The sequence below is a fragment of the Odocoileus virginianus genome, chromosome 1 (genome assembly GCF_023699985.2).
Source record: "Odocoileus virginianus isolate 20LAN1187 ecotype Illinois chromosome 1, Ovbor_1.2, whole genome shotgun sequence".
Classification (NCBI taxonomy): Eukaryota; Metazoa; Chordata; class Mammalia; order Artiodactyla; family Cervidae; genus Odocoileus; species Odocoileus virginianus.
This window is the reverse complement of record NC_069674.1, coordinates 29,825,923-29,853,371: the sequence shown is the minus strand read 5'-3', so window position 1 is coordinate 29,853,371 and position 27,449 is coordinate 29,825,923. Positions and strand designations below refer to the sequence as shown.

The following is a 27,449-nucleotide window of genomic DNA, read 5'->3' as shown; positions in this document are numbered from 1 at the left end:
TGATTAGGTGGAATAAAAAGTTCCTGTAAATAACCGAAGAAGGAGAAGTACCACCTCATTCTAATTACAATAAGACCTGCAGATGTAAATTTAAACTTATATCATCTAAACTCAGAAAAATTAAAGCATACAATGAAGTGATAAAATTAAAAACCTATTTAGTCATCATACAGTAAAATGTATATAGATATACACATGTCTCATAATATATATACACATTATATATAGTATATATAATTAAGTCTTCAACCTTTTAATTCACTTCATAAAATGTTTAATATTTAGCATATTCTATAGTACATAAAAATACACAGTAACTACTGGGTCGATTAGTTTTTAGTAGTGTATACTTCTTTCTTTTGCTAGTATCAATACATCAGAAAAGTTTAATCTTAAAATCTAAAGAAATTAATGGAGCTACTTCTGACATTTCATGTATAATTCTTTTTAAGTTACTCCCTAAAGGTGAACATCACAGTCTAATATATGAATGTACACCCATTTGTTCAAGGAATACTATGCCTTTTAGCATCTTCTTTGCTTCATAAATAATATTAGCTAGTCGCACAATGCATTAGTAAAATTAAGTAATGAATAATAGCATATAATTTATTATTGTCTTTAAAACTCTCCAAAAACTTAATTACAGTAGTTATGTTGGCTACAGTAGTATTCATTACATTAGTTCTTATATAATTTTAATCTTGAATTAACTGCTTTTCATAATCATTAATGAGATTTATTCCATAATTTATCTCAGTTTTATAATATCCTGAAAGTTCATATTTAGGTAATTGTGTATATAAACTGAAAAAGAAAGCCAGAATTTCTGACAGAAATGAAATCTAATTTGACTGACTGTGCTGTCTTTGAGTATATATATGGTAAGCTCAGTTGTTCAGTCATGTCTAACTCTGTGACCCTAGTCCACCTAGTCCTCTGTCCATAGGATTCTCTGGGCAAGAATACTGGAGTGGGTTGCTATTTCTTCTTCCAGGGGATCTTCCCGACCCAAGGATTAAACCCGGGTCTCTTTTATCGCCTGCAGTGGCAGGCAGGTTGTTTAACCATTAGAACCACCTGGGAAGACATGCGTTCCAGCATACAATTCATGAATTTAAGTAATTTAATGACATCACCAAAAAATTGAAATTCCAGTGTATATGACTTTTTGTTGCAGAGAAATATGACTGTGATCAATAAAAGACTTTCAAGCACTAATGTATACTGATTTTATCAAGATAAAGTTCTGTGAGGGAAGTAGAATTGTGAAAATATAATGCTCATGTCATCCTTGAAAAGGTGGTTACATGGACTATGAGGAATATCCAATTGCTATAGTACTAGTTTCACCTTGGAAAACAGAAAAAGCATTATTCCCACTTTTGCAACAAAGGAAAACCTGAAAAAAAAAGTCAAATTAACAAGTTTCCTTTGACCAATAAGATCCCTGGGGACACAAGGGAAGCAAATGACAGAAATCTGATGACAGATGCCTACAGGAAGAGGTAGTTGCTTAACTGTGGTGGATGCTATCAGATGCCACAGACACCAGTAGGCAGCCAGCTGAAAAAAGTTAATAAGTTACAAAGGGATGAACCTAGGCTAGTGTGACAGGTTAAGCTCTTGAAGGCCAGATACCTGCAGGTAAAAGGTCTTGAAATCTCTTGCATGCTTTCCTCCATAAATCCCATAAGGCACTCACTGAACTGACGGTGAAGAATCTAGGGAAAGTTCCCTCGTGGTACAGTTTGGGAGAGGATCAGCAACTACCACAGAAGAACTCTGAAGAACCATTTCAGATGTTACCCTTCTCCTGAGTCAATCCAAATTCAGATCTGGTTTGTATTTCTTATAGACTTAAAATTCTGGGAAATGCAAGCACCACAGACATTGTCGGGGTCAAATGGTTCATTGTAAAGACAGAGAAATTAAGTTGCTTATCCAAAGTTAAACACATAGTACAATGCAGCGTCAAAACTAGAGCCCAAGTCTCTTCAAACATCCCATGGATCCTTTCAATAACTTCTCATTCTCTAGCTTTTTTATGAATATACATTCTAGCCTAAACAGCATATATGGGGACACTATAAAATTGTAAGTGAGATATGCTGTTCAACCTTCAGAATCAGTCACATTATTCTAGCTAATTTGTGTGTTTTAGAGCCACACATAATGCTAACTGGCATTTCTACTTTGGACAGGTGATTTCTCTAGGCATTTTTCTCAGGCATTTCTCTACCCGAGCATTGCTAACGAAAATACAGACCATTGCACAATGTTCATTATTTGGTTTCCTGAATGGCATCCCTTCCCAGAGATATGGGCAATCTCTTTCAATAAATACGAACTTTTCAGAGGCATATTTAGTTTTGCTCATAATATCTCATTAGAACAATTCAGAGAACAGGAAAAGAGAGAGAGAAAAGACAGAAAACTTGGAATGATTTGACTTTAACAGTTGGAAACATTCAACATCTAGATTTCATAGATGAATAAACTACTAAAATAAATTGTGTTTGAGTGAACACTCCTTTCTTAGATTGAGTAGTTTTAAAAATCTAATAAATTCAGTCAGTCTGATATACTCATGCATTATTTCAGAGGATGTAATTTTTATATCTGAAGTCAAATCATGCATTGCATATATAATTGCATTGAATAAGAACCTGCCTCAAACTTTTCTTCTTAGAAATGTGCCTTTAGGTTATATGAATCTGAGTAATATTATATGCAGAGTCAAATATATAAAAGATATATGACTGAATCTTCATCTTGGAAAACATAGATTTTATTCAAAGAGCAGCACTTGACTGTTTTACATTTTTATAAAATAAAACTATATTGCAATTACAACATAGTACATTTGTTGAATATAGCTAAAGCACTGCCTACAGGGAGATTTATAAGATGAAACGAATCTATGAGAAAAGAGATTTTACATCAATTTACTAAATTTCACTTGAAGATCAGAAAAAAATAAGTAAATTAACCCCTCAAAAGTAGAAACAATGAATCAATAAAAGAGCAGGTACTAATGAAATATACAGCAAGCAATAGAGAAATTCAATTAAGGTACCAATAAAAGAAGGGAGAAAAATCTTTTCAATAAATTGTATAAGAACAACTAGATATCTTCCATATTAATAAAAAAAAGCAGAAAATTTTAGAATAGAGTAATTTGCAGTTACTAGCCTATTACATTTGAGTTACATCATTCAAACTTTGATATTATGCACAGGATCATTGATTTTTATATATGATTACAAGCATTTTAAACAGAGTTTAAAAAGAAGATATGCAGAAAACACCAATTCATTGAGAGTTTTACCATGCGTTATTCAAGAGTGTTAACATTCTAGGAAAGGGGTGCAGGATGAGGGACAGAGAAAGTGAAGGAAGAAAGAAAAGTATTGCATGTATAGATTTAGTATCCAATAGAAATTATTATAAATATTTAAACTATATTATTATTTGAATATTTTTCATCACAGGCATGAGTTAACTTTATATAAAATAAATTTATTTTGTAATTTCAAAATAAGAAATTGAAAATTTAAAAAAAATTTTTTTTAAGAAATTTTTATCAGTCCTTTTCTCACATAACGTCCAGAAATTAATTCAAGATAATCAAGGACCTAACTATAAAGCTTAAACTAGAAAGTAGAAGGAAATAATATCAATATTGTATATCAATATCAGTGTATCAATAATATCAATAACAATAATATCAACTTTGGGGAAGGAAAACTTTTTTTAGAGAGGAAACAAAAAGTATAGACTGCCAGAGAAACAATTGATCAGTTGGATTTTAACAAGTTGCAAACTGTTACTTGTGAAAAGACACCATTAATAAAATTAAACAGAGAGCCATGAACTAGGAGAAAATATCCAAAATACATGTATCTAACAAAGGACCTGTATCCAGAATTTATTAAAAAATTTACACCTATCACCAGCCCAGGTTGGATGCATGAGACAAGTGCTCGGGCCTGGTGCACTAGGAAGACCCAGAGGGACGGGGTGGAGAGGGAGGTGGGAGGGGAGACTGGGACGGGGATACATGTAAATCCATGACTAATTCATTTCAATGTATGACAAAAACCACTGCAATGTTGTAAAGTAATTAGCCTCCAACTAATAAAAATAAATGGAAAAAAAAATTTACACCTAAATAATAAGAAAAACAATTCAATTAAAGAGTGGGCAAAACACTTGAAAATAAATATTCCAATAGAATGCATAAGAAATGATCAATATGAACCCGAGAACTGTTCAACATCATTAGCCATCAGGGAAATGCAAATTAAAATTACAATGAGATGTCACCTACCTCCAGCAACATGACAAAAAGGCCAACACCACCAACTGCTGGTGAGGATGCTGAGCAAAGAAAATTCTTGTATGTTGTTAGTGGGGGTATAAAATAATACAACCAATCTGGAAAATCAATTAGCATTTTCTGCTAAAGTCAAAGATACATGTAGCTGACAACCCAACAATTTCAATTCTTTGTATTTAGTCAATAGAAATGAGAATATATGTCTCTTAAAAGACTTGATAAAAGAAAGTTCATAGGAGCTTATTTGTAACAGCCAAAAAAAAAAAAACCACTGAAAACAATCCAAATAACACTCAACAATAAATATCAACAAGCTGCTGAGACATCCATCAGTGAATCTTGGAAATGTCATATTGAGCAACAAGAAGCTAAGCACAAGAGTTTTTTATAAAACCTAAGAACTGGCAATGCTATTATTAGATGACTGAAATCAGACAAGTGATAGTCTATGGTGGGTAGGAACTGACTATAAAGTTACAGAAGTACTTTCTGAGGTAACATAAATGTTTTATAATTTGATGGTCTTATTGTATACACAGGTGTATATATTTTTTGAAATCCATTGAATAATACATTTGGGATCCACATATTTCACTGCTTACAAATTTTACCTCAACAATAAAATGATGCAGTAAAATTAATTTCTTATGTACACTTAAGTCATTGCAAATAGAAATTGTAACTGTAGGTATTGGGGGATTTGGGATCCTTTTCATGAATCAGAGGTTGCCAGATTTATCTTTTAAAATATAGCTTTTACTTTTAAAAAAAGTTTTTTTGCTAGCTTTTATCATAGCATTTTTATTAGCATGTTGATGTTTTTAAAACAAAGTACAGCTATGATGTGTCAAATACCCCAGTCCGCTTTCCTTTTCTGTACTTCCATAACTCATAGAGGAAACCTGAAGACTATGTGACATTTTGGCCTACATAAGAAAGTTTATCCATAAGAGTTATTCACAAGGAAAAGATGGTTTAAATGGCAGATCAAAATGAGTTAGGTCAAATAATACTGTCAATTAAAAAGCTGGAAAAAATAGCAGACATAAAATTGTGCTAAAAATAGTATCTTTGGAATTTTGTCCAAAGAAAACAATTACAAAAATATATTGTTAATATAAAAATGGTGGGGATTTTGTAAGCAAATAAACATTTTAAAATTCTTTATTAGAAAGAAACTTAAATTTTTTTCAACTCAAAGTTTTTCTGGTTACTTGCTGTGCATCAGTTCAGTTCAGTTCAGTTCAGTTGCTCAGTTGTGTCCGACTCTTTGCGACCCCATGAACTGCAGCACGCCAGGCCTCCCTGTCCATCACCAACTCCCAGAGTTTACCCAAACTCATGTCCATTGAGTTGGTGATGCCATCTAACTATCTCATCCTCTGTTGCCCCCTTCTCCTCCTGCCTTCAATCTTTCCCAACATCAGGGTCTTATCAAATGAGTCAGCTCTTCGCATCAGGTGGCCGAAATATCGGAGTTTCAGCTTCAACATCAGTCCTTCCAATGAACACCCAGGACTGATATCCTTTAGGATAGACTGGTTGGATCTCCTTGCAGTCCAAGGAACTCTCAAGAGTCTTCTCCAACACCACAGTTCAAAAGCATCAATTCTTCAGCACTCAGCTTTCTTTATAGTCCAACTCTCACATCCATACATGACTATTGGAAAAACCATAGCCTTGACCAGATGGACCTTTGTTGACGGAAATTAGTTTCTTACACTGGGAAACCAACTCCAGTCGGTTTTATTCATATCAATTTAGAAACAAGTAAGAAGAATAGAGCTGTCACCATATATAACATTTTATTCTAATAATTGGTATTTTTAAAACTTCTACATTGTTAGAGAATATTTGTAAACTAATAAAGCCTAAAAAGTTTAAGACCACATGCAGTGCTTTGTTTCAGAGCCTCCTGAAGTTTGAAAGAATTACTGGCTTTACAAATTAGAAAAGAGAGAATTAGCGAGTTGTTGTCTTCCTAAAATTGCCCAGCTGCCTCTAATTTCGGAAAGATAAATGCAGGTTAGGAAGACCATTGGGAGCTGCCAAACAGAAGCATTAGCAGGAAGCCAAGCTGAGTGGGAGGAGAGACAGAGCAATCCATCTGCAGATAAAGCTCCTGTGAAGTTGGGGAAGTTTTTTCTGAGTAAGTGCCACCGAGAGTTCATAATAACTTCTTGAACACTTGTACAGTTCATAGCTGCAAGATCTCAGCAGTAGCTGTTCACATTTTCTACGCCTGAAAACTTCACCTCCAGAAGATAGAGTTCTATTCTCTTTTGAACCACTTTCACGTACATTAAAAGGAAATAGTGAGGACAAGGGATGAAACTTGGACTGAACTATGATACAATGGCTTTGGACAAATGCCTACTGCGCCATGTCACTATTGTATGTTAATAACCAGGTAGGGCACTAAGAAAATGACCCGTCACTGAAGGGTAAACCTAATATCGTATGTCTCCTACCAGCATACTGTTTTACTTGACATATGGCCCCAAGGCATAATAACTAGCCCATATTAAACTCAAGAAATATATGTTGAATAAATGAGTAAATAAATGAATGAAGTACAGTTGGGCTGAACTTGAAAGATAACATAGGATTGGAATAAGCAGAGCAGAGAAGTGAAGGTAGAAAAGAAAACGGGAATATCTAGCACATGAAAAGGCGTTCCATCAAAGGGAGATAGAGACGAGAACAATTTGAAGAGCCCTTAGGAAAAAATAACCCAATTTCCTTCTTTCAATTACTTGTTCTTATACCTAATTCAATTCACAAATCCAATACTGATGTGAAATGCCAAACTCCAGGATATCATTTTGTTGGAGAGTCAGAAAAAACACAGACTTCTGAGTTGTACTAAACTTATTCTGTTCAGATTGATTTGTATCTGCATCCCCTATATTCATCTTCACATCAAGTCACTTGAATCAGCAGTGATTCAGTTCAGTTTAGTTCAGTCGCTCAGTCATGTCCAACTCTCTGTGACCCCATGAATCCCAGCATGCCAGGCTTCCCTGTCCATCACCAACTCCCGGTGTCTACCCAAACCCATGTCCATCGAGTCAGTGATGCCATCCAGCCATCTCATGCTGCGCCGTCCCCTTCTCCAGCAGTGATTAAACATTGCTGAATTCAGTCTTGATATACTCTTACTTCAGCTTTGACACAATGTAAAAATGTCAACTCTCTAGAATCTGAGAACAATCACTCTTTGCATGTATTTCTTAAGATCATAATTTAATTCTGAATTGTATGTGGGAGAGAAGAAATTCAAATTCAGTTTACATTTCACAAACATCTTGCAACAGCTGTCTACAAGATCCTATGAAAAGCAGATTTTGAGGCTTTGTAATTATCACAAACTGTTCATGTTTAAGAAGTTCATAATTCATATATTTTCCTTTCCTGATTATATAAATACATATTTATGAATAAAAGTATTTTAAAATATGAAAATATTTCCTTTGAACCATTAAGATTGAAAGTTGAGTACAAGCATATATTTTTTTAAGTTAACATTCATGTATAATATGTTAATCTATTTTTATCTGCATCAAATGTTGTATAAGAAATGTTTTGAAATATTGACAGTGCATTAAATTTAAGCTGGTGAAAGGATTATCAGAATTCTCTCCAAGTCAAGAGCATCCAGGGGACTTCTAATTTCCAGTGCAGCATGTAAAAGCTTAGAAGTCACCATTCTGCCCTAATAAGTAAAAAGCTAAACAAACTGAAAAATCAACAGCTCTTCTTACATCTGTAAGAAATGTAAGGTCACAGGATGAACCCCTACCCCCAATATTGGAGAGAATGACAGACAAATACAGAGAATTACAACCTATTGGAGCAGAAGCTTCTATGGGAACCAGTGCCTGGAGAGGGACCCTGAATTGTAATTGATGAATTGCTAGAGGCTCAGTGTGGACCCTGTCTGAGACAGAAAATCCATCATCAGAGATATCCACCTTTTTGCAAGTTTTATTTCCTGGAGCTTTACAAGACTCTCACAGTGAACACCAGAGAAAAATGCCCTCATGCTTCTAGAAAGCTGCATGGGGAAATGAATCATTTCAAAATATGCCAGATTATTCTGTTCCTCTGAACATAATCTGCCCTCTGGAGAAACTAACCAGAGACAAACCTCCTAGGACTTTGTCAGAGCCTAACTGACCTGGGAGAAGGGAAATGCCCAACTTCATCTCACTCTAGTTCATCCTGTCCCACCGAGAAAGAAAAACCAAAACCAGTGAGTACCTGTGAAGTCACAAACCAGACTCACTAAAAGACTGACACTCAGTCATGGAGCTAGAGAATACTTCCCCTCCCCCCACACCTTACCACCACATGACTGAAGTCCTACGTTACAGTTCTTTTTACCCAATTAGTGCCCTGTTACTAAAAAAAAAAAAAAATTACAGCACACACTAAAAGACAAAAAACACAGTTTGAAGAGATAGAGCAAGCATCAAAACCAGACCCAGATATGGCAGGGATATTGGAATTATGAGACCAGGAACCTAACACAGCTCTGATTAATATGCTAAGGGCTCTAGTGGATAAAGTAGACAATACGCACGAATTGATGGGCAATGTAAGGAGAAAGATGGAAATCCTAAGAGAGAACCAAAATGAAATGCTAGAGGTAAAAACACTATAACAAGTGCAGATAAAATCAAAACTTTTGTTTTTCTTGTTCTTAATCTAACAGATAAACTTGTTAGATTAATTAGGATTCATTAATTAGCGAAATGTATTGACTATATGCACATATATATGCTTATGTATACTTACATAAGGGAAACAAATGACAGCCGCAATACAAGGGATGGAAGGGAAGAATTAGGATTATTTTGTTATAAATCACTGCAACTACCTGTGAAGTGGTACAGTGGTATTTGAAAGTGGCCTCAAATTAGTTGTAAAGGTATATTGCAAACTCCAGGGTAATCACTAAAGTGTGAAAACGTTTGTTACTCGGTCATGTCTGACTCTTTGCAATCCCATGGAGTGTAGCCTGTCAGGCTCCTCTTGTCCATGAAATTTTCCAGGCAGGAATACTGGAGTGGGTAGCCATTGCCTTCTCCAGGGGATCTTCCCAACCCAGGGATCGAACCTGGGTTTCCCGCATTGAAGGCAGAATTTTTGCCGCCTGAACCACCAGGGAAGTCAACCACTAAATAATATGAGAACTATGAGAAAATTTTTAAAATAAATGTATCTGATGAGACCATAAGAATATTAGAGTAAATATAACTAAGAAAGGAGAGACAATAGATTCATATAAAATACTAAGTTAAAATAAAAAACAGCAGAAAAAGAACAGAAAACAGACTAAGAACAAAGAACTTGTGTAACAGAAAGAATGAACAGATATTAAAATTACTCCAGCTATATCAACTATCACTTTGAAAGTCACTGGTTTAAATGTACCAATTAAAAAACAGAGATTGTCAAGGTGTATCATCAAAAAATACCCACCTATATGTTGCCTCCATAAAGTGAAAGTGAAAGTTGCTCAGTTATGTCTGACTCTTTGCAACCCCATGGACTGGCTCCTCTGCCAGGCTCCTCTGTCCATGGAATTCTCCAGTCCAGAATACTGGAGTTGGTAGCCATTCCCTTCTCCAGGGGATCTTCCCAACACAGGGATCGCAGGTCTCCCACATTGCAGGCGGATTCATAAAACTCACCTCCATAAAACTCACTTTAAATACAAAGACAATTTTAATACAGATGAAAAGTAAATGAGTGGGAAGAAATACTCTATGCTAATACTAATCAAAAGAGAGCATGAGTAGCTACATTAATTTCAGATCAAGCAGACATCAGAACAAGGAAAGTGCAAGGATAAACAGCGGCACTGTGTATGTGTGCGTGCATACATGTGCGCTCAGTTGTGTCTGGCTCTGTGACCACATGGACTGCAGCCTTCCAGGCTCTTCTGTCCATGGGATTCAGGCAAGAATACAGGAGTGGGCTGCCATTTCCTACTTCAAGGGATCTTCCCGACCCAAAGATGGAACCCTTGTCTGCCTGTGTCTCCTGCATTGCAGGCAGACTCTTAATCACTGCACCATCTGGGAAGCCCCGTAACGAGTGGCATTACATAATGATAAAGGGGTCAGTTATCCAAGAGGACATAACAATCCTTAACGTGTATGCACCTAACAGCAGAGCCTCAAATTGCCCGAGTCAAAAACTGATAGAACTGCAAGAAGAAATATATGAATCCACTTTCACAGTTGGAGACTTCAATACTCCTCTATTATAAATAGATCCAGTAGGCAGCAATTCAGTAAGGACATAATTGAATTCAACAACACCCTCAATCACCTGAATATAATGGATATCTACAGACTATATTCTCCAACAGGATATACATTTTTCTCAAGCCAAAAGCATCCACTACATTATTTTCTTTCATTCTTTTTTTTTTTTTTTTGCTAAACTCTTAAAATTTTTAATATGCCTTTTTAACTGTGAAATAGTTTGAGAGCTCTGTAAGAGTCCATGATACCTCACTACTGTACCTTAAATAAAATTTTTTCTGCCCTTCAGAACTAGGTTCTTGCTCTGCTTTTTTCTGCTCGTATATGTCAAATGGAACCATAGTAGGCTGCTATAGTGGATTGAATGGTGGTTCCTAAAACCAAGTAAATGTGACTTTATTTGAGCAACGAATATTTCCAGATGTGATCATGTACTGATGTGAAGAATCTTGAGATGAGATCATCCCAGATTAGCCAGGTAGGATCTTAACCCAATGACAGGTGTCCTGATAAGAGACAGAAGAGAAGACACAAACACACAAAGAGGATACGGCAAGGTGACAACACAGGCATAAATTGGAGTGATGTGGTCAAAACAGCCAAAAAATGCCTGGAGCCAGCAGAAGCCAGAAGAGACGATGAGGAATTCTCCCATAGGACACAGAGAGAGAAAGAGGCTCAGCTTACACCTTGTTTCAGGCCTCTGGCCTCCAGAACAGAGAAGAAATCCCTGTTGCTTTAAACCACCTAATTTATGGTCATTTGTTACAGACTCCCTAAGAAACTATTCGATAATACAGCTGTCCATTTCATGCCTGCAGATCTGATTACCAATTAGCCATTGTTGTAAATCCCTGCAGGGACTCTGCCCCTAGGGTTCTTATTATAACTCTGCCCACTATTTTCCTGATTAAGTTTCAATGTGGCTTCTAGCACTGGGGATTGCATTATTCCCTTTACATCAGGCTGTCAGATATCACTGCAGCCACCACTGTCATCTCCAGTTTTCATGGAACAGCCACCACAAATTTTTCAAGGATGCTAGTAATCCACTTATGCTCATATTTCTTAAAGCCTTGGTGAAGATCCTCTTTTTGTAAAGTGTAGACACCTTTAAGAAGTGTCTAAGAAAACTGCACATAACACTGCAACTCATCTTCCTGAGTAATGTTTCCAGGGAAGTTCAGGCATTTCAAACTCACTGATATAGGCTACTTTTGAGTTTAGGCTCCAGGTAACATATCCAACAATTCTCAGGGCTTCAAGCCAATACATTAAATCCTGAATTCTAGGCAAGAACTTCAATTTGGCTTGATTCAATCTTGTGTTTTACCCTTTTTAGTCTCACACCTTTACAAAAATTCTTGTATGGACTCCCCTGGATCTAAGTAAGAATTGACACAATCCTGCAACTCTTTCGGTGTACAGTACAGGCTAACTCATACCAGACCAGACCTTTTTCTTTCTCACTAGTATACTTACCTTAGCAGGAAATCTAACCTAGGTGCACATCTAAGTGACAACTCTACACACCTTACAATCAGTTTCTAGACTTAATCCTTTCTATATACAGGAGATAATTTCTTTAGAGTTTTCTTAAGGGCTTTCCAAATTTCTGTCTGGGTCTGTGTGGGACATTCAAGATTTTCAATATACCCTTTTCTTTATGGATTCTCTCTAGTGTAAGAAAGACCATTTTATGACACAATCTTTGTCATCAAACTAATTGCCTCAGCCATTTGACCTCCCTAAGCTTATCTTCCATCTTCACCCCGCTCCATGCCTCCACTGGTTATGTACTGAGAAATCATGATGTTATTGCACTCCACATATTCAGCTCAGTTCAGTCGCTCAGCTGTGTTCAATTCTTTGCGACCCCATGGACTGCAGCATGCCAGGCCTCCCTGTCCATCACCAACTCCTGGAGCTTGCTCAAACTCATGTCCATTGAGTCAGTGATGCCATCCAACCATCTCATCCTCTGTCATCCCCTTCTTCTCCCATCTTCAATCTTTCCCAGCATCAGGGTCTTTTCAAATGCGTTAGTTCTTCACATCAGGTGGCAAAGTAATAGAGTTTCAGCTTCAGCCTCAGTCCTTCCAATGAATATTTAGGACTGATTTCTTTTAGGATTGACTGGTTGGATCTCCTTGAAGTCCAAGGGACTCTCAAGAGTCTTCTCCAATACCACAGTTCAAAAGCATCAATTCATGTGTTTGTTAGCCATCTGTATGTCTTCCTTGGAGAAATGTCTGTTTAGTTCTTTGGCCCATTTTTTGATTGGGTCATTTATTTTTCTGGAGTTGAGCTGGAGGAGTTGCTTGTATATTTTTGAGATTAATCCTTTGTCTGTTGCTTCGTTTGCTATTATTTTCTCCCAATCTGAGGGCTGTCTTTTCACCTTGCTTATAGTTTCCTTTGTTGTGCAAAAGCTTTTAAGTTTCATTAGGTCCCATTTGTTTATTTTTGCTTTTATTTCTAAAATTCTGGGATGTGGGTCATAGAGGATCCTGCTGTGATTTATGTCGGAGAGTGTTTTGCCTATGTTCTCCTCTAGGAGTTTTATGGGTTCTGGCAGCAGACGAATGGATGAGGAAGCTGTGGTACATATACACCATGGAATATTACTCAGCCATTAAAAAGAATTCATTTGAATCAGTTCTAATGAGATGGATGAAACTGGAGCCCATTATACAGAGCAAAGTAAGCCAGAAAGATAAAGACCATTACAGTATACTAACACATATATATGGAATTTAGAAAGATGGTAACGATAACCCTATATGCAAAACAGAAAAAGAGACTCAGATGTATAGAACAGACTTGTGGACTCTGGGAGAAGGCGAGGGTGGGATGTTTCAAGAGAACAGCATTGAAACATGTATATTATCTAGGGTGAAACAGATCACCAGCCCAGGTTGGGTGCATGAGACAAGTGCTCGGGCCTGGTGCACTGGGAAGACCCAGAGGGATCGGGTGGAGAGGGAGGTGGGAGGGGGGACCGGGATGGGGAATACATGTAAATCCATGGCTAATTCATTTCAATGTATGACAAAAACTACTGTAATGATGTAAAATAATTAGCCTCCAACTAATAAAAATAAATGGAAAGAAAAAAAAAGCATCAATTCTTTAGTGCTCAACTTTATAGTCTGCATATTCTATATATTCTATATAATCTGCATATTCTATATACTCCACATATATTCTATATACTCCGCATATTACTAGTGTACCATTTCCTATATGGAGGGTACCTTCATGCTCCTCAAACCCGTGAGCAGCCCAAGCCTAGGATTACATTTTAAAATCCATTTGCTGGGACTACAACTAGTACCAATTACTGTTTTGTTCAAGGTCCAGAAGGAACCTGTTGGCAAATTCAAACTGGCTAATTTGAGAAGTACTTAGTCAAAGGACTATTTACAAAGATGATATGGTTTAAGGAAATTAAAAAAGTGAAGCACCTTAACCTAGCTACTTATGGGTTATTATGACCCATAAGCTGAAGAAGTAAAAAGAAGGAATGGTCCCCAGAACTCAAAGAGAGTTGTAGAATAGGAGGATTGGCCATCCAACTAGAGTTGGCATCTTGGGCCGATAAAAGAAGCCACTTGCCAACAACTGACCAAGAGCCAGCGGAATAAATATCCCAACCTCTTTCTCTCATACCTCAAACTTCCTTCTGATGCTTCCTATTGATCAAATCCTACTAAGAGATATTATGCACTCACTGAGGCAGTGCATAAAGATCAGCCTCCAAGGGCACAAAGCTGAGAAGGGAAGGAAGGAAGGAAGAGCCGAAGAGGCACATGAAGACTAGCCAGGGAAACCAAATACTATTATCTTTTAATACATTTTTTGGATTTGGTTTGTTAATGTCTTGTTTAGGATTTTTGCATCTATATTCAGAGTGAAATTGGCCTATCGTTTTCTTTCTTGTACTATCTTTGTCCAATTTTGATATCAGGGATACACTGGTCTCATAAGGTGGGGAGTATTCATTCTTTTTATATATATTAGAAGAAGAATATCTCGTAGAATCAGAATCTTTCATTCCTTCATTGCTCAAAAGTGACAGGAGATAATCTACCTAAACTACATAGAGCAAAAGCATTGTTACATAATCCTGCCTCACTTCGAATGGTTGGAGAATTGCCATCAACCACCCAGTGTTCCTGGAAAGACGAGAGAAACAGTATTTTCTATTTCTTGACTCATTTCTCTCTTTTTTCATTTTGAAGGTTTTCTGAGTCAAGAACTGTGAAGTATCCGAAATGTTACCCTAACTGCAAGCTAACAAGTTTGGTGCTGCAAATTCATAAACGGTAGGAGAAGACATGAAACTCCTGGGTCAGAGATAAAGCACAATTTACTGTTCACAGAAAGAACAGCTGCCAGAATATCAGCATTTTGCCCTAATTCCCCCTGGGTGACGCATGCACACAGTGAGCTGCTTTACAGGCTGAGAATGCGGGCTAAGAGATGCTGAGTCTTTTACAGGGAACAGTAAACACTATCTCTGTCTTCTAAGACTGCTTGTTTTACAAATATCCTTAGAAAAAAAGAACTAAGTACCTCTACTCAAAAGACAAGCAGAAACGTTAAAAACCTGTGGAGAATTGTTTCCCAATTGACTTTTTGTTTTAAACCTACTTTCATACCGAATGTAGAGATGATTAATTTATATTGTGAAAAACAATTTACCAAAATAAAGTAACTTCTTTTGCTCTGCTATTTTTCTTCTCAATTTCATCCTTGATATGAATATTGCCACCAGTTATTTTGGAGTTATAGAAGGTATCTATTTGCGTATGACTGATATAGTGTTGCTAAATATCCTTAAATGCCATCTTATTGGGGATACATATCTAGCACATAGCTTGTAATTCAGTCCTTTGATACCACATGAGAATAACTGTCCTTTACTAGAATTTTAACCCATTCAAATTTATGCAGTGATTTTTTTTTGCACTGTGATATTTTTAATCTTATTTTTCTCTCATGTATACCTCCTTCCTCTTAACCTAAAAGACAAACATACCACAAAACCTCTTTATTTCACAGTAGTTCTCCTGTTTGCTGCTGTTCCCTTGTCTCTCTAGAAATGTGGAGTTTATCATTCCATTTTCATTCTGCTAGGATTTGTCTTTAAATTTTTTAACTACATATTTGAATATCTTCTTTCCTACCTACCTATCCATTTGCTCATCCCCCCTTGAAAAGATCTGAAACACTTTATCCCCCTGGATCTTCCTACAACAGAATTTAGTTAGAACACTCAGGGTATTTTTGTTGTTTTTGATTCAGATTTTTGTTTTTTGCAGTAGAGACTTCTTTTTGAAAAATTATTTGTGTTCATTACATTGTTCCATAACCATTCAAGTGATGATCCTTTAGAAAGAATCTTGAAATTTTAGTGCTCACCGCCGTTTCTCATACAGATTATCATGCCCGGGTCGTTCCTCCAGTGTCAACGTCAGCTGGAGCACAGAATGAGCCCACACAGATTGCTGACTTGCTTCCTGCCTAACAATGTCTTTCTGTTGTTTTCACACACCCCACCCCCCCCACCCCCCCGCAAAATTGTCTGAAAGTGAAACTCTTGGATCATTTTTTTACTCAAAATTCAAAATTCTTCAATAGAAATGTTCCTCCATTACCTTCTGGCATTTAGCGTTGGGGAGGATAAATCTAATGCTGTTGTTACTGACTTTGTGTGTGTGTGCGCGCGTGGCTTTTCATCTCCAACTTGAATGTTTATAGAGTTTGTTCAAAATTTTTGAAATCCATAAATGTCATGAAGTTGTGTCTATGTGTGTCTCTATATTAATTTTCCCAGTTCTTGGTAGACACTTTATATAGCCTAAGGACTTATGTCTTTTTAGTTAGGGAAATCAGTTTTAAACCTTTGTTAATTGTTTCTCCTTCTATACTCCATTTTAGGCTTACGCTATTTCTAGGGTGATCAAAGAAAATCTGTTAAACTTATTATTTTGCTCATCTACTTCATTTCTCGGAATTTTCCTCTGAATTCCAGGAGACTATCTTATGCTAAATCACCCAATTTCCGTGTTAGTTTTAGCTTTCAAGTAGCAAATCTGTTCTTCATTGCCATCAGTGTGTTGTTTTTGTGATTCAGCAACTATTTTATTGTATCTATTTATTTATTGTAATTATTTAATAGTAATTTTTCCTAGTATTTTCCCCAAAGGATGAAAAATGCTATAAAATGTCCTTAACATAGTCAAGAGATTTGTTAAATAAATATGTGTTTTCACTCCTCAAATGGATCTCTTTTTGATTTTTGAATCTTTGCATATATGGTGACTATCCTTTCTTCATCAGCTTGTTTTTGTGATAGTGGGATATAACCCTTTGTTCTGTTCTGTTGTTTAGGCCTTTATCAATATATACAGTCCTCCTGAAGGAGAAGGAAGGAAACCCTTTCTGTGGTTTTTCATTTGTTAGTGGGCTAGGGAAGGCATGCTCAACAGGTAATAAACTAGAGGAATGCAGATACTTTACTTCAAAGGCAGGGGAATGAACTTCTTAGCTAGTTGCTTTCCGGTATCCTGAGGCCAGGGTTCTGTAATAGCAGGTCACAACTGAACTTCTTCCCCGCTGACTGCCCTCCAGCCTGACACCATCTCCCGCCCCTTCTGCTGTGGATATTTGGACATTTGTATAAAAAGAGAGCTGTAGTTTCAGCGAGATGGAAAAGAATTTACCAGAAGACCTGACTGTATTAAGGAAAGTCTCTCTGCTGTTGAGCCTATCTTTTTCACTCTTCGTGGTTATTTTCCTAGCCCTAAATTGAGGTGCTGCCCTTTTTCATGCAGGATCTAAGAGCTCTGGTTGCTCCCCCACCTCAGTTGTACTCCACCAGTCTCCCCTCACTGTGAGCATGAGATATGTAGTCAGACGCCTTACTCCAGGGCAACGGAGGAAGGCTCACGTCCTCTACCTGCCCTTCTCGGAATGTCTGTATATTGATTTACCTCTAATATCATGTACATAAAATTTTAAATAAATTAATGTAGAAAAAGTAAAAATAAAATGTTCTCTTTGTTTATTTCAGTAACAAAATTATATTTAAATTTCACACTATCTAACAATAAAGCAATTGGGGATGTTTTCACCATAAAACTTATGACGGTATAACAATTAAAATCAATAAAAGGATAAAATTCTACTTCTGTATTGTGTGACCTCTGTATTACTCTATTAGCAGTGGACAAAAATTCTGATCATCAAACAAAGAGTCCTGGATCTTCTAAGGACCAGGCCTCTGGACTTCTAAAATCTTAGTTGTTGGTTCTGACTCATGCTTCTTTCTGATTTCCTCTACTTCACCATCATCAAGTAAAAATGAAGCCAGTAGCGGAATTTGAGAAAAATAGTTCTTAGCCAGGAAGTGTTTGTGTTTGATCTTGTGAATAAACAAGGGTTCATATCCCTGAAAAGAAAAAAAGTCAGATTGTATTAAATGTCACAGATAAATCTTGCCAAACAAAAACACTTTTATGCCTCAGTGCCTTTGCTTGTCAGTTCTTTCAGCTCAGGAAACTTTTTTTTTCCCTCACTTTGTCCATCATTTTACAGGGCTCAGCTTTTGATACGTAAACCTGGAATTCTTTCTAGATTTTCTCTCTGAACTGAGTCCAAACTAACTCCTCCTTCTTCCATACCTACAAGCACTTTCATATATTTTTAACTGTAATATTTAATTCATTCTGCCTTGGACTTCACTATCTACTTGCAAGTCTCTTCCATGATAAATAAAGAAGACTCCTTAAAGATTCAAATTGGGTCTTTTTCATACATGTGTCTCTGGTCACCTTAGGTAAACAGTCAATCAATATTTTTGTGTGAATGCTCTTGTCACCTTGGTTCTCTTTAAATCTATTTCAATACTGATACAATTACCAACTTGAATTTTTTTCTAAAATTTGTCCTTCCCTCTACATCTCCAGAGTTCAAAATAAAGATCACAATGTACAGGAGAAACTAATACAACATTGTAAAGCAACTTTTCTCCAATAATAAAACAAAAATTAAATAAATAAACAGTGGTGCTGTGACCATGTAAACTTCTTTTCTGTCACCCTTTTTGCAACCACAGATATGAGCTCCTGCACTATTCCTCTTCTGTCTTCTAAACAGAAAATAATCTTCTGCCTTTAATAAATTTTTGTGCCTTTCCATTTTTGTTATTAACTAATATTTACACTTCCTGTCTCTCCACAGCTGTAACAGCACTTTGAACTTTCTCTGTTAGGTAGTTCTGCCACATTACAGACAAAGAAAACATCTGTTTTCTAATAAAAGGGGCACAGTGCAAGTTGCCAAACCAATATTCATTCTCTCTTCCATTCATATTTAGAGGCCTGATTTTACACAGGGGCCCGATTTTGTATTCTGTGACATGCTTAGCTTTCTTAGCCTTTATTATAGCTAGGGTTGATCACATGACAAGTTTCTGGCATTCCTTGAGAGCTCAGCTGGTAAAGAATCTGCCTGCAATGCAGGAGACCCAGGTTGGGTTCCTGGATTGGGGAGATCCCCTAGAGAAGGGATAGGCTGCCCACTCTAGTATTCCTGGGCTTCCCTGGTGACTCAGCTGGTAAAAAAAATCTGGCTGCAATGTGGGAGACCTAGGTTTGATCCCTGGGTCGGGAAGATCCACTGGAGAAGGGAAAGGCTACCCACTCCAGTATTCTGGCCTAGAGAATTCCATGGACTGTATGGAATGGGGTTGCAAAGAGTCAGACATGACTGAGAGACTGTCACTTTCATGTATATGTGTATGTGTATATATATATATATATATATATATATATACATACACACACACATATATATACATGGCAGAAATATATATATGTGAATATATATACACACACATGTATATGTGTATATTTTTTATTTTATTATTTGTGTGTGTGTGTGTGTGTATTTTTTAAAAAGAAGTCACTGGATAAAGCTTACAGGGAAGCTCTTTGGGAGTGGAAAGCCTCACCTGTCAAGTACCTTTAGGCTTTTGCTGTATCTAGGAGGTGGGTATAATGCAGGAGATAAAGTAACTATCTATCTCTAAGAGTACACGATCATTATGATTAAAGCCAAAGTTTAAATATGGCTGTGGAAGAAGTTAGAGGGCCTGGATTTTTGAGAACGTTGTAAAGCTACCACACAACCACCCTGTCATTGTCAAACTCTGCATTCCTGTTATATAAGAAAAGCAGCCCCATATTTGGTTAATTTGTTAAATTAACTTGCTTGCAAATTGCTTAATTTGTTATTTACAGCTAAGCTCAAATGCAACTGAAATAATCAAGAATTGTGTCCATTAGATTTCTCCGTTTTTCCCAAAGCACTTATCACAGTAACCCTCAGATTCAAAAGCAGATTCTGGTTGAATTAACAAACACCATCTATTCTCTTTATTAATTCTACCTGACTCTTCTTTTCAATGAAATCACAAATACTACCTGTACCTCCTCCTAAAATTTGTTTTCTGAAAAGTCAGCTATCTCCTTACTAAAGATGCTTCCACAGTGTCAAGTTAAAGAAAGTCCTGGAGAAAAGGAAACAGAGGACATGGCATTCTTAAAGAAAGCAGAAAGTATCCTGGGCTCATTTTAAGGTTTCCTCTCTAGGGTATGTTTACATATATACACAATGGAATAATACACAATTAAAAAAGAAAGAAAAGTGGCCATTAGCAACACAGATGGACCGAGAAAGTATTATGCTTTAGGGAAATAAGTCAGAAAGAGAAAGACAAATACTTCATATTATCACTTACCTGTGCAATCTAAAAAATAAAGCAAATATACATAACAAAACAAAACAGAAACAAGTTATAGATACAGAGAACAAACGAGTGACTACCAGTGGGAAAAAGGAAGATGTGGGGGCAAGAGAGGATTAAGAGACACCAACTACTGTGTGTACATAGATAAGCAACAAGAATATATTGTACAGCATAGGTAAATATAGCCATTGTTTATAACGACTTTAAATAGAATATAATCTATAAAAATATTGAAACATGTTTTACACTTGAAACTAACTATATGTTATAAATCAACTATACTTTAATAAAAAAAAATTCTTCTCTACAGACAAATTCACCGAGGGACTTCACTGGCATTCCAATGGTTATCACTCCATGCTCCCATTGCAGGGGGCACGGGTTCAATCCCTGGTCAGGAAACTAAGATCTCACAAGCTGCACAGTGTGGTAAAAAAAAAAAAAACAACACTCATCTAACCTCCTCCCAACACTTCTTAGCCCATATTTCATTTAAGGAATACTGACACATTTCTGTTATATTAATATTAATACAACATTAAACAATACATGTAGAGAACCTAACAGATTTTCAAAGTGCATAAACAAAGCCCAATCAATCATTAAAGATGAGAATACCACATTATGTTATATACAATAAAAGGAACAATAAGTAACTCTTAAAGAATAATATAATATGGAAAAATATCCAATATTCATTATCCCCATGTTATATATGAGAAAACTGGGGTATTGAGACAGTAACAAACTTGCCCAACTTCTTGCAACTCATAAGTGATAGAATCAGAATTCAAAGCTAAGGCTACTCTTACCCCCTGTGACTTGCCTGGTGGCTTAGACAGTAAAGAGACCACCTGAAATGAGGGAGACCTGGGTTCGATCCCTGGGTTAGGAAAATCCCCTGGAGGAGGAAATGGCAATCCACTCCAGCATTCTTGCCTGGAGAATCCCATGGATAGAGGAATCTGGCAGGCTATAGTCCATGGGTTCACAAAGAGTCAGACCCGACTGAGTGACTAAGCATAGCACTCTAATCCTCTATGCCAGTTCCATGTTTTTAGCTAACTTTTATAAAATTTTCAAAGCAAAGAAGGCAGGTCCTAATGTCTTGTGGATCCTCAGTGACAGATGAGGAAATACTGGGTCAGGTCTCCTGACTTTAAATCCACCATTTTCCTACTTTGGCCAATGTACACACTGTGAGAAACTGACCTGCCTCACACACAGTTCAGAGAACAGAAGCCTTTTTCCATGCTTTCCCTACAGTTTGTGTCATGACTATAGGAGTCAAGATTATTTTAACTTTTAAGTATTTTTTTTTTCCTCAATGAGATAGCAAATGTGTGTTAAGTCGCTTCAATAGTGTCCAACTCTTTGAGACTCTATGGACTGTAGCTCTCCAGGCTCTGTCCATGGGATTCTCCAGGCAGGAATACTGGAGTGGGTTGCCATGACCTCCTGCAGAAGATTTTCCCAACCCAGGGATTAAACCTGCCTCTCCTATGTCTCCTGGGTGGGCAGGTGGGTTCTTTACCACTAGTGCCACCTGGGAAGCCCTTTGATAGTAAATAGCTCTCTGTATTTCGGAAATTCTGGAAATGCTTTACTTTGCCACAAGACATAAACTGTTCTTTAACTAGGATGAATACTAATACTTAAAAGATTACACCAGCCCAAACCCATAAAACAGCAATTTATTTTAGTTTGTCTGAAATAACAATTATGTTTGAAGTCATTTCTTTATTTACACTAGGCTTACTTAGTGTAAATGGAGCTCTATTTACAGAAATTCAATAAGATCCTGAAATTAGAAACGCATGTGAATAAAACATTTAATTTGATACTGCAGTAACTTGATTAAATACACAAAGGGAGTTTGTGCATTAATTGAAGCAGCAGTGGAATATCACCTTTGGGAATGAACTTTAATTCCACTATGGCTCCTATATGAAATGATTCTGCTAGTATTGGCTAGGCTTCCAGTGATTAAATATTTATGGGGCAGCTTAGTTCACTAAGTATAATATTTAACACAGCTTCAGTTTGTTACCCTTTCCTCCAGTCCCTAGGGTGAAATTTTTCTTATCCTGGCATCTACTGGAAAATTCTTCAAAAAAGCGAACAATTTAATTACTTCCTCCTCTTTACACCTTCCCCCTCCCCAATAAAAACATGTACAGGGAAGAGCATGATTCAAAATGACTATTATGTTTGAAGTCATTTCTTTATTTTCCCTTAGCTGACATCTCGCATCGAATAAGTACAGCAATTTAATCAGTGGGAAGCAGAGATTCAGTACCAGCTATTGGGATCATAGGTTTACTTAGTGCAAACAGAGCTTTCTGAGAACTCATCAGGGACCCCTCAATTCTGTTCATCAAAATGTTTTACAGATTGCATCTTGTAAGTTACTGAAATTAAATGATGTTTAATTTTTATAGCACTTTCCTCACTCCTAGCTAGTTGGAAGCAAATGAAAAATTAAGGCTCAGAACTACACCCCATTGGTAGGATTGACATTTAGGACACAAAATTATGAACCGAATTTATTTGAGAAGTTAGTGTGCTTTTAGGTAGACCTGTGAATAATCAAAGGACAGACTCTAGGTTCCATAATAACTATCTGGTGATAGTATTCATTTATTCATTCAACAAATACGTATTAATTAGCTACTCTGTCACACTGTTGTGATTAGAGATATAGACACACAAAAACTAAACAATATCCCTAGCTTTTGTGAAATTTACTGTAGTACTAATGTGCTTGAACTTGCTATTATTAGGAGGTAGTGGTTTCATGTTAGGTACTTGTAAGACTTCCAGATGTCTTATCTTTATCTCTTATGTGCCTTAACCTCCTTTAAATTTCAATCTCTGCCATACATACCATCCAGGTATGTGTTACTGTTATCCATGGGTTCTCTGTTGCTTAATCCAATGAAACTATTCAAATTATGCATGGAATATAGTAAAAGGCAGTCAAGTGAAAGTGAAAGTTTCTCAGTCATGTCCACCTCTTTGCAACTCCATGGACTATATAGTCTATGAAATTCTTCAGGCCAGAATACTGGAGTGGGTAACCTTTCCATTCTCCAGGGGATCTTCCCAACCCAGGGATCAAACCCAGATCTCCCACACTGTGGTTGGATTCTTTACCAGATAAGCTATCAGGGAAGCCCTAAAAGGCAGTCAAGTTACTTCTAATAATTCCAGTGGTCAAACTAAGGTCACAGATTGACTTTCTTACCTCTTCAATACTCTTTAGCTTGAGATGAATAGCGCCTTCATCTTTGGTAAGAAGAATGCAGTTCCAGGGAGACCATTCCACAGACTTATCCCATCTGACCATGACCAGATCATTGAGATCCTTCCAAGCACTGAGCACAGACTGGGATGCCCAGATGTTCTCTGTCAGGTACTGAATATCTTGTAGCTACATGTCAAAATATATTTGTAAAATAAAAATATTCTAAACATAAAATTTTATTCTAAACACAAAATTTCTTTAAGATTATTATATCCCTTGAGAAAACAAATTGAATGTATCTTTTAAAGGGAAACATTATTCATGAGGTTTTCAGCGCACATGGTGATGGTGATTTAGTCACCAAGTTGTGTCTGACTCTTGGGACCCCACGGACTTAGCCCGCCAGGCTCCTCTGTCCATGAAATTTTCAGGCAACAGTACTGGAGTGGGTCACCATTTCCTTCTCCAGGGGATCTTCCTGATCCAGGGATCAAACCCGGGTCTGCTGTGTTGCAGGAGATCTTCTGCACCGTAGGCAGATTCTTTACCAACAGAGGCACCAGGGAAGACTCTCAGAGCCTACGTGTGTGTGCTGTGCTTGGCCGCTCAGTTGTATCTGACTCTTTGTGACCCATGGACTGTAGTCCACCAGGCTCCTCTGTCCATGGGGATTCTCCAGGCAAGAATACTGGAGTGGGTTGCCATGCCCTCCTCCAGGGGATCTTCCCAACCCAGGATCAAACCCAGGCCTCCCGCATTGCTGGTGGATTCTTTACCAGCTGAGTCCCCAGGGAAGCCCAAGAATACTAGAGTGGGTAGCCTACCCTTTCTCCAGGGGATCTTCCCAACCAAAGAATCGAACCAGGGTCTCCTGCAATGCAGGTGGATTCTTTACCAGCTGAGCAATCAGGGAAGCCCAATCTCTGCTCACTCTGTCCAAACTATGTTACCAGTCTCACAGTCCTGACTACATCCAGAGAAAGCAGTATGTATTTCTTCCAACATGCTAATTTTACCTTACATTTATATGGTATTAAGTACTTTCTAAAATTCATTAATAACTTTCAGCTTATCCTCAGGGTTACTTGCAGATCATTTTATTCCCATTTTAGAAATTAGGAAATTAAGATGTGAAAAAGAATAAGCAATTCATTTAGTGTTATTAAAAACTTCATTGTTTTAGTGAAAAAAAAAAGAGGGAAAGGGGGGAAATGAAATAACTGCTTATAAACTTTTTAAAAATTTAAACCATATTAGCTACAGCTCTTGAAATGACTTTTTATCAAGAAGACTGCATATATAAACTTAGGACTGCCAGAGGGGCAAGCTTCAGAAAGAATAAACACAAGAAGAAGAACCAAGGCTTGGATGGGAAAGCAGAAATCTTTTCTGTAAAATCAATGAACAGGTTTCATCCGTGATTGGCAACATTTACTCATCATACCTGTATCAGAAAAGCAATTTCAGAATCATCTTCATAATCAGCTTCTGAACAGTAGAGCCGTTGAAGTAAACATTTGTACTTTAAATATGATTCTCGTTTTCGACTCTCATTTTCAAGGTTAATGCACTGACGGCATTGGTAAATGCGGTGTGAGGTGGATGATATAGGAAACTCTGCAGAAGGCAAATAGAGCTGGCAACTGTGGCAAAAGTAAATTTTCTTATAGAACTTCAATGGGTCCTGAGGGACCTAAACAATTAAAAAGAAAGAAAGAAAAGTTTAATAGCCAGGCCAAACATTAAGGGCTAACTTATCTTAGAATAAGATAAATATTTGGTTAATTTTAAAGTTATATTTTTCCCTAACTTCTAATCTATGCAAAATTTAAATTTCAAGTCATATTCATTCACTCTGTCAAAATTTTAAAAATCTATTGTTCATCAACTTTTAGATACATGTGGTAAAATCACCTAGAAAATTAACTGGCTGAAAAAAATGAGTAGGTAGAGGCTTTGAGTTGCAACCATAAGAAAACCTTCCAAAAAGAAGGGGAAAAAAGTCCTTTGACACTTATTTTTAAGAAGAATTTAGATTTTTGGTGCTATTCTGTATTAATTTTTCTTACAAGCAGTATATAAATTCATACATAAATAAAAGCCCATTAAAACAAGTGTTCTCATTTCATTCCAACTTCACACTAAATTTAGGTTGGTTCATTCATCAGTGTTCAAACTTTGAAACTCTGCATTATATAGTAGTTCTATTTCTAATTTTTTGAGGAACCTCCATAATGGCAGTACCAATTTACATTTCCACTAACAGTATACAAGGATTCCCTTTTTTCCACATCCTTGCCAATACTTGTTATCTTCTGTTATTTTAATAATAGACATTTTAACATTGAGGGGGTGATATTTCATTGTGGTTTTGGTTTGCATTTCTCTGATGATTAGTGACAATGAGTGACAATTTTTCACATACATGTTAACTATTTGTATGTCTTCTTCAGGAAAATGTTTGTTCAGGTCCTTTGCCAATTATTAAATTGGATTAAAATTATTTTGCTATTGAGTTGTACAAGTTGTTTTGGATATACCTCATCTGATACACTAATTAAAAGTACTCTTACTCAAAGATGCTGAGTGTTCTTTTTTCTGGTGGAAGGTTTTATATTTATTAGATTTTTTAAGTATTGAAATATATAGTTGATGTACAATATTATGTTAGCTTCAGATGTTCTACACAATGATTTGACAAAATGATTTGGTGAGAACTGCCAATACCATGTTGAATAAAAGTGGCAAGAGTGGGTATCCTTTTCGTGTTCCTGATGATAAAGGAAATGCTTCCAGCTTTCTACTATTGAGTATTATGTTGGCTGTAGGTTTGTCATATAGGGCCTTTATTATGTTGAGGTATGTTCCCTCTACACCCACTTTGTTGAGAAATTTTAAACACAAATAAACGTTGAAGACTGTCAAAACTTTTTCTGCATCTACTGAAATGATCATATAATTTTCATTCTTCAATTTGTTAATGTGGTATATGATACTGATTTGCAGTGTTGAAATATTCTTGCATCCCAGAGATGCCTCTCTTGATCACGGTGCATGATCCTTTTAGTGTGTTGTTGAATTCAGTTTGCTAACCTTTTGGTGAGGACTTATGCATGTATGTTCATCAGTGATATCTGTGTGTAATTTTCTGTGATGTCTTTGCCTGGTTTCAGTATCACAGTGATGCTGGCCTCAAAGAGTGAATTTGGAAATATTCTTTCCCCTTCAGCTTTTTGGAGTAGTTTGGGAAGGATAAATGCTAATTCTTTAAATGTTTAGCACCATTTCCTGTGAAGCAGTCTGGTCATGAGCTTTTGTTTGTTGGGAATTTTTGATTACTGATCCAATTTCATTACTGGTAATTGGTCTGTTCACTATTTTTACTTCTTCCAGATTCATTCTTGGGAGACTGTATATTTTTAAGATTCTATCTATCTCTTCGAGTTTGTCCATTTCATTGGTGTATAAACTGTTCATAATAATCTCTTATAATCTTCTGTATTTCTGTAGTGTTGGTTGTAACTTTATTTCCTTTTTTATTTCTGATTTTATTGACTTGGTACCTCAATTTTTCTTGATGAGTCTGTCTAAAGGTTAATCAATGTTGTTTATCTTTTCAAAGAACCAGCTCTTAGATTTATTGATATTAATCTTTATTTTATTTACTTCTGTTCTGATTTGTATTATTTCTTTCCTTCCACTAATTTTGTGTTTTGTTTGTTCTTTTTCTAGTTTGCGTAAGTGTAATGTTAGGTGGTTTAT

General features: G+C 36.5%; 1 protein-coding gene across 2 annotated transcripts in view; it reads right to left on the bottom strand.

Moving 5' to 3' along the window:
* Positions 1-17,675: 17,675 nt before the first annotated feature.
* IQUB (IQ motif and ubiquitin domain containing) overlaps positions 17,676-27,449 on the bottom strand; it is a 71,495-nt gene continuing 61,721 nt past the window's right edge. For both annotated transcript variants that reach the window (XM_070466344.1, XM_070466346.1), the window contains 3 exons: positions 25,132-25,380; positions 23,688-23,873; positions 17,676-18,079 (listed from right to left, as the gene is read on the bottom strand). In XM_070466344.1, coding sequence (XP_070322445.1) covers positions 17,897-18,079; positions 23,688-23,873; positions 25,132-25,380 — 618 coding nt within the window. In that variant the 3' untranslated portion in view covers positions 17,676-17,896. The remainder of the gene's footprint in view (positions 18,080-23,687; positions 23,874-25,131; positions 25,381-27,449) is intronic.